We start from the raw sequence: 8,720 nt of genomic DNA, 5'->3' as shown, positions 1-8,720 counted from the left end.
CTCGTTAAAGCATATAAATCTGATAATCCGCACTAAGTGACAAAATGAGAGTCGCACCCAGAGCCTCATCATGTCCTGCTCCTTCATGTGGAGAATACCAGGGGGATTTCACTCACAACACAGGAGCCAGCAGAAACACAACAGCTCCAAAGACAACATCGCCCAAATGAGTCTGCACAAACTTCACATGTTTTATAATAGAGGCCATTAAAGGGACAAGATGTGGGATAAACAGGACAGTGGACTTATTAGGAAACATAGCTCAGAAAATAGTCCCCACAGACCCCAGCCAAGGAAACCAAACTCACTGTGACACAAAGCTGCAACCAACTAAATAAGGATAATGATTTAACATGACAAAAAGCTATTGCTAAAACTATACTGGCAAATGGAGGAATACAATAGAGTCTAGGAGCAAAAAAGTTGTAACTGTGACCTGGAAATATTCAGCACTGCTACCATCAGTGTCAAACACTGCACGTTCCTAATGAAGCAAAGTCAGTTAAATGTCTGTGGTTTTGGACCACACTCTTTCTATGTGAATCCCATTTGGTCTTGAAAAAACATTCTAGATGAGAAAGCCTTGATGAAAATTGCTGTACAAAATATATAAAAATATTTCAGTAGGAGTCAAGTTGTTTGTGTTGACAATGCAAATAAGCATAGATAGTCTACTTTAATTTCATCTTGAAGATATGGAGTTGGCATGTTTTATATAAGAAACCATTAAGAATTCATTGTATAAGCCTGTTCCAGTCAATAAAACCTGTTGCATCATATGATGCTAAAACGCTGCTTTAAATGTAATGGTGAGTAATCAACTACTTTGCTCAATGACTGTCTTTGTTAATACACGTACTAATACAATTGTACTACAGCATTATACATGTAAATGTATGGCTCCATAGATTACACACTCACTAAAGCCCTTCATTAGCTGAAACAACAGCTGCTGATTACAATAGCCCCAGTGCCAGTGCCTGTGCTAGAGCTGATTGGATTATAGAGACTCAGCGGCCAATGGCATCGTTCGACCAGGATGATTGACAGGCTGAAAGTGCTGCTAACATGTGGATGAAATAGTGGGTTTGTTTGCTCCTTCATTATTGTACACCCAGCCCAGAGCTCAGGTCTATTCAGACCTGAGACAGTGACAATGGCCCGGGCACAGACACATTCCTGGGCTCTTCCGCTCCAACTCACAGACTCAATCCCAGCTCGGAGCTGTTTCACACAGGAGCAGATCCACTGCCCTCTCTGTCACACAGGAGCAGGATTCTCTGACACACAGGAGCAGGCCCACTGTCCTGTCACACAGGAGCAGCTCCACACTGTCCTCTCTGTCACACAGGAGCAGGTCCACACTGTCCTCTCTGTCACACAGGAGCAGCTCCACACTGTCCTCTCTGTCACACAGGAGCAGCTCCACACTGTCCTCTCTGTCACACAGGAGCAGCTCCACACTGTCCTCTCTGTCACACAGGAGCAGCTCCACACTGTCCTCTCTGTCACACAGGAGCAGGTCCACACTGTCCTCTCTGTCACACAGGAGCAGCTCCACACTGTCCTCCCTGTCAGACAGAGGTGAGAGGGACATGTGTCCCTCATTCTTTCTTCTGATGGCATATGGCCGTTTAGAGCAAACAGTAAGTGTTGGCATTGTCATCTGATCAGAGTGAGAACTTCAGTGTTTACAAGTTTTGTTTTCTCACTAGAAATTTAGTAAGATTTTAAGTGAAAGATTTGAACATATTATTTTCCATGACGTTATTGTTTTGTCTGAAATATTCTACAAGTAGTGCATAAATCTGGCTGTCATAAAGTAATTATCCAATGAGGACAAAACATTTTATGTTCAATTATTCAAAGAAAGTGTATTACCAAATATATCACATTTTTATTACAGTATTGCAGTATAATAAATATATTGTACAATTTTTATAATATGTCCAGTGTGCCACTCATAAAGCAAGAATTTGTACCTTAGTAGAATATGCCAGAGAGATTTGGAGTATATTTGGTAAACGCCTGATCATTAAAAAGGACACCACAGCATCTTGATCCTCAGATTCACTAGCGGGACCCCAGTAATGAGTCCTCTTCCAAAACAAGGCAGAAAAACCATCACTATTTGACAACTCAAGCAAGAGGTGATTGAAATAAGGGCTTTGTTGTGTTAGTCCTTAGTTAGCCGGTGTAATGGTATTTGTTCATTCTTTTGGAAACGGCAGGAGGAGGAGAGTTATACTGTCCCGGGAACAATGAGCACCAACAAAGCACCCTTCTCTGGGATCATAACCAGCATCACTCTTGACCCTTTCAAAGTTTCTTAACAAAAATAATTAAAATTGAGGAATGGAGGCAATTGTATTTTTTCCTTTTAGTTTATAGAACAGAAAATTATGATAGACATTTAACATTTTCATGATGGCAAAATCCAAATCTTTAGGTTTTACAGGAGAAATTTACTACATATATATAAATACTATAAATATATTCCATACATTAAGACAAAGTATACTTTTTGTGAAGTACATTTAGGCCTATATATATTTTCCCTCATGCGTCATAGAAAAGCAAAACAAGACAATCTATCTTATTTTTGGTAATAAGGACTCGTTGGCTTTATGCTCAGTGTCAGGCAGTACCTGAATACATGTACCACGAATTTGTATTCTGCTACATTAATACAAATTTTCAGTAACTATATTCTGGTACAGTTGGTACAGTATGGTAGTATATATATATATATATATATATATATATATATATATATATATATATATATATATATATATATATATATATATATATATATATATATATATATATATATATATATATATATATATATATATATATAGCAGTATCTGATCAACAATTTAAGCTTCCAGCTGCACAAAATCAGTAAGAAAAAAAAACAAAAAACTGCTCTTATAATGTGTGCATGTGTGATTTTTTCCTTCTCCAATCAGTGTCAGGAAATGTATAACAAACAGTGAAACAAATAAAATTGGACCGTGTATCAGAATACTTTTCAGAATACTTTTAATACATTACATTTTAATGCAGATATTCAGTATTCTGTAACTAAATACATTTTCAAAGTATTCCTCCCATCACTCTCTATGCTTACATCATGTCTCGCGAGCATGTGAGTGTTGGTGCGTCTAAACTGGTGAGGGCACAGGCTGGGCACAGGCTGGGCACACTCCAGCCTGAGTGTGTGGGAAAGCTTGTGGTGTGTAATTGGAGGCGCGCGGTGCTGGAGGTGTGTACAGGCCATGCACAGGGCTCTCAGGGCTTTGTGCACGAAAACACTTCTCCTCTCTTCTCCTCTTTTCTCCTCTCTTCTCCTCTCAGACATCACTTGAGCCTCTATAGGACTGTGGCCGCTTTGCCTCTTTGTCTGTCCACAGTAACTCTTTGTACACCTAAATACTCAGTGTAGGTTTGATTTGGACATAATATTCCACTAACCACCAGAAAATATACACATCTAATATTGTATGAAATTTACTTTAAATCAATAGATAAAGACTTTATACCAATTAGGTTTAGTGTTTTTTTTGTTTTGTTTTTTAATTCAAATGGGTTTTCTTATGTATGGGTTTCAGAATGATGATAAATTAGGACTGTTTCTGTAGTAAACATAGTATAAAAATAGTATAACAATTTTCAACAAACTATTAAATAAGTCCTTAAAATGTTGCACATAACAGAAAGCTGAAACTGTGAATAGTCAGAGCAGTCTCAAAGAAATTCCCACAACAGATGCTAATTGTTTTTATTCTAATTATTTACATTACTTACTTACTCAGTGGTTTGAAACTATATAATAGTTTAAGGCCTGTTCATTGTATTATTTTTACTAATCTGCACCAGGATCTGTTCATTGTTCCACTGAAATGTTGAAATGTTGAAAATAATAAATTATTATATGACATTCACTGAAATAATCCAACTACACCCATTAGCATGAAAGAAAAACTATAAAAAATAATAATTAAATAATGATTAAAGTTCTCTGGTCAAATATTTTGGAATAATGAGATCTAATCTAGATGCATTTTAATTGCATTCTATAGATCTGATAGTTCCCCACGCCCTTTTTACTCATCAGGTTAGGATTTTTAGGTTTATTCCAAATTTGATCAGAGAAATAAGAGATTTGATCAAGGCATCTTTCTGTGTGTTTAAAACAGATCAATTCCTGACAAATTATGAGACTCACAGACAAAATAAAAATGGTACTACATGCCGAGTAAATGCGTGATGTGAAAAAAATGGTACGAAGTTATAGCAGTGGGCCTTTCCCCAGCAGAGAACACTGCCTTTGTTATTGATCTGGAGCAGTGACTTGGAAGAGCTTCTAAACTCCTGTTGCGCCACATTAGAAAGGCCTGCTTTCCTTTGTCTATGCCGCTAACTTGTCATGGCATCTTAAGATGCAATTATTTCCAACTCATTTTTGCATAGAAACCTAATTATTCACCGTGATATAAATTAGATTCCACATTCAGAGAGCTCTCTCCTGCCGACAGCTTTTCTCTGAGGTGGAGAGGAGCCGCTGCAGCTGCTATTCACTGCACACAGATAATTGTAAATGGGAAGTCAGTGCGTGGCATTATGTTGTCCACACATCATTGTTCATTTCCCCCATGGCCCATTGAGACCTGTGTGGACGACCAGAGAGTTTCCTTTGAGTTTTGGTATTCACAATGTGTTGCCTGGAGACTGATAAAGGCCCAAATCATGCACTGTATTGGCCAAGATGGGCCGCAGACTGGCCCACGGCAACAATGGACGGTTTGTAAAAAGGCGTTGATACAAGTTAATGACGCTTGTTCAACAAAACCTTAATGGACTTCTTCACGCTATAATATGGCATGGGATGCGCTCTGAATGAGGGGGGGGCTCCACTTTTACAACTTTGTGTGTGTTTTACCAATGGGAGGAGCGCACTACACTGCACACACAAAACTTTGTGACTCTATGTCACTGTTCCACAGGGACACTCAAAATCAAAACACTGCATTTGATTTTAAAAAGATGAACACGTGGTTAAATAAACACATGTTATGATAAATATACAATTACCCATCATTATACATTGTACAGTACTCACCCAGTCTCCAACACAGCTTGTTAATGTTGCTTTCCTGTGCAGTTCTGTTTAACAGCAGCAGCTCATCCTTCATCTGTGGATTGTCTGGAAGAGTTCTTAGTGTTAAACTGAGGATGCAGACCCAACAGGAGGATCCCAACCCACAGACTTCCACCAGACTTCCATCATGTGATTGACCTCCATTCACAGGTCCCTAAAACAAACAGCAGTATGGCAAAAGGCCACCAAAGTCCACTGTTTCTTGGCTGCTGTTTTCAATGTAACCTTACTAAAGTTAACATTGTTTTACACTAAGACAAGCCCACCCCTTTCCCTAACCTTAACCATTACAGATCTATGGCAGCACATTTTAGGACAAAATGGCTATGTGATTTGTACTTGTACATGTAGACTACATACAATAAATGCTGAATTTGGTGACAACATGTTTTAAACTGCTCATTTCCCAGAACAGATAAGAGCAAAGGCAGCACAAAGATATTTTAAAATTAGGACACTTTTAAAAATGGGGATTAAATGTACAATATCTGAAGTGCTACTAAGTGCAAACAAAAAAAAAAACTTGTAAAAACATGTAATAGCAAACTAAGGCAAAAACTGATTAACAGAAAGAAAAAAAAAAAGAAAGAAAAGAGTAAATTAATGAAAGTGGCGAGGGACATGGGTGGAGGTGCATCCTGATTTAGGTCTGCAGGGTTGGGTAGTTTGGGTGGAGGTCTGCAACCAGACTCTCTTGTTTAAACTAAATGATTAATACAAAATACACTACTGTATGAGCACTTTATCTATAGTAGCCTAATTGGATTGCTTACAGAGCATACCAAAAAAGAGAAGTATAAATAAATATCTGTACACTTATATCTATATCTATAAACATATGTTTTTATGCTTAATATTTATACTTTATTTATTCTTATTTAAAACAATGAATGTCATGATTAATTACACGTCAGCATGAAGTGAAAGGGGTGAACTGGGCAGAACAGAGGCCTGTGATATTAGCTCAAAGCGGAGGAGGTGGGGCCCTGCATGGGTGATTTATACATTTCTCAAATTCTTTTCCATTTAAACAGGAATGATACTCCACGAGGCCCCCGGTTGTTGCACCGACTTCTTAACTTAACTCAAGCGGACGGAAAAAACTGCAGCTCTCCCTGTCACCCCGGGCAGAAGAAAAGGAATCAAAGGATTTCTATTCCCTTAAATGGACTAATTTTCTCCTTGAATTATGAAAGTAATGGCTAGGTAACAGCCAGTGCTCAGTACCCACTGCTTAATGCTTCTTAAACCCTTCCACGTGGCCCCGCTAGTCCCGGCAATTAGGCCTCATTATAGCCTCATAAAGGGTCTCGTTTGTGGGATTACTTCATAGACAATGAAATTTTTATCGTGCAGAATTATGGAAAATAATATCAGAGCGAGTGTGGTGTGATGACGGCGCGCGCCATGAATCATTCCGCTCAGATAAATCGCTCAAAGTGTGTGCGTCTGCGGAGAGGGTAATCTGCGCCATAACAACGTCTCCAGTTCGAAGGCAAGATTCACTTTATTAGAGCAATTACTGTCTGAGTTACTGACAGACGTGCGCGCTCCTGACGCGCGTTGGTTGGATTTTAAAGACTTTCTGATACACAGGTCGAGCCAGAGAGAAGATCAGAGGTGTCCAGGTTCCTGTTTTGCACTCAGGGTCAGACAGTAGCATACTATTTGTTGGGGCTTCTTAACTTAACGCGTCTGAGCGTCAGAGGCGGTAGGTGGCAGATGAAAGCAGAAGCTGAGCCCAGCGCTGACCCGAGAGTGGGGATCAAACTCGCTAATTATTGTCACAAGATGAAGGATTAGGGCATTTCTCAAATAACTGTGTGTTTACCCCGCACACTGCGCCCTTTATAAACACTTTCTAATTGAATCATAATCGCCATCCAATAACCACCTGAGCGCGCACTCTGCATCACTTTTTCATTATTTAATCGCCTCCACAGGTGCTTTTAGAGGCGCGCGCCTATCAGGGCGGGCGCGCATGCACACATAAATTCAGTACAATGTATTTTGGTTCATAACACCTGCAGCTTTGTGCATGAACAGAGTTACACGAATGTAAGTCTATCTGAAACCGCCACGAAACAAATGCTTAAGAAAAAACAAGTGTTGAATGTATGCATGTAGCACTCAAAAAAAAAAAAAAAAAAAAAAAAAAAAAACGACCAAGAAAAAAAAAGCATGCAGTAGCTGTAATAGTATTGAATTAGAAAGCCTGTAATACATTGTAGTATAGTGTTTGTAAACGTCAGCGGTCAGTAGCTGTCAGTGCAGGTGTCTGGATAACAGAGCCTCATTATAAACGTACAGGGAGGGTATTAGTAGTTAATGTTATTGTAGCGAAGAGCGGTCTCTGTGAACTGGTGAAATGGGGCTAAAAACACTAACTGTCCAAGATGTGATTGGAGGCCCGGGGAGACATCACGTGGTGCGGGGTCTCTAACTGCACAAACCCCCCAGGAGCCGGGAGCGCACGTGGGTGACGCTGCAGGGCCAGCCCTCTTCTGGGCTCCCTTTTGTTGAAGCATCAAACATAAGCACCTTAGGACTCTCCCGAGGGGCTTCACATGAGAGACGGCTGTCCTTCTTCCTTCTTGCTCTACGCACACGAACCTACAGCCATGTCGCGCTCTTTCTATGTCGACTCTTTAATCATTAAGGATCCGGTGAGACCACAGCATCCCGCGCAGGACTTCCTCATCCCCATCAGCGCGGTGCACTCTCCAGGCGTCATGACGGTCACATCCCCAATGTGTCCCTCCAGGAAGAACGGCACCTTCTGCGTGTGTCCACTGTGCGTCACGTCGCACCTCCACTCCTCCCGCGGCGGGATTCCTGTGCTCAAGAGCCAGTTCCCTGGAACCGAGGCGCAGTACTGCCACAGGGTACCGCACCAGCACCAGAGTCCAGCTCTCGCACACCCTGCGCATACGCCTGTCTGCGCACCCACGTTCAGTGTCACAGACCCGAGGAGGTACCACTGCCTGTCCATCGGTAAGTAACACCTGTATAACATACTGTTACTACTTTATGCACGGGATTCCACCTGTTTGCATTGCCACATTTGAAGCAGTGAAAGAAACGGAACACAATCAAAGACTAACTATATTTACTAGTTTAAAATAAAACTTTAAGTGACGTTGGGATGTGCACAGCTCCAGCAGTGGGCCTGAAATACATGTCTCTTTTTCTTCCCTCAGGCGCCTCAGACAGCACACAGATCCAGAATGGAAAGAGGATGCGCACAGCCTTCACAAGCACACAGCTCTTAGAACTGGAGAGGGAATTCTCCTCAAACATGTATCTGTCCAGACTCCGGCGGATCGAGATCGCCACGTACTTGAACCTGTCCGAGAAACAGGTGAAGATCTGGTTTCAGAACCGCAGAGTCAAGCACAAGAAGGAGGGCAAGTCCACCCAAAGGAGCAGCAGCGCGCACAGCGGCTGCAAGTGCGCCACGGGACACCTAACACCGGACTATTCCAGGTCAGAGGACGAAGAGTCCATGTCCCCGGTGTCTGTGTCTGAAGAAAAGGAGGTGTCCCCTATCTAA

The 8,720-nt window shown here is 41.1% G+C and overlaps 1 protein-coding gene across 1 annotated transcript; it reads left to right on the top strand.

Moving 5' to 3' along the window:
* Positions 1–7,788: 7,788 nt before the first annotated feature.
* gsx2 (GS homeobox 2) lies at positions 7,789–8,720 on the top strand. Its single transcript, XM_020918982.1, has 2 exons — positions 7,789–8,161; positions 8,368–8,720. Exons 1-2 carry the CDS (start codon positions 7,789–7,791, stop codon positions 8,718–8,720), a joined length of 726 nt encoding a protein of 241 aa, XP_020774641.1.

Source organism: Boleophthalmus pectinirostris, unplaced genomic scaffold (genome assembly GCF_026225935.1).
Source record: "Boleophthalmus pectinirostris isolate CB_2022bp ecotype Guang Dong unplaced genomic scaffold, ASM2622593v1 HiC_scaffold_7, whole genome shotgun sequence".
NCBI lineage: Eukaryota > Metazoa > Chordata > Actinopteri > Gobiiformes > Gobiidae > Boleophthalmus > Boleophthalmus pectinirostris.
Note: the sequence above shows the minus strand (reverse complement) of the source record. Positions and strands in the feature narration are given on the sequence as shown.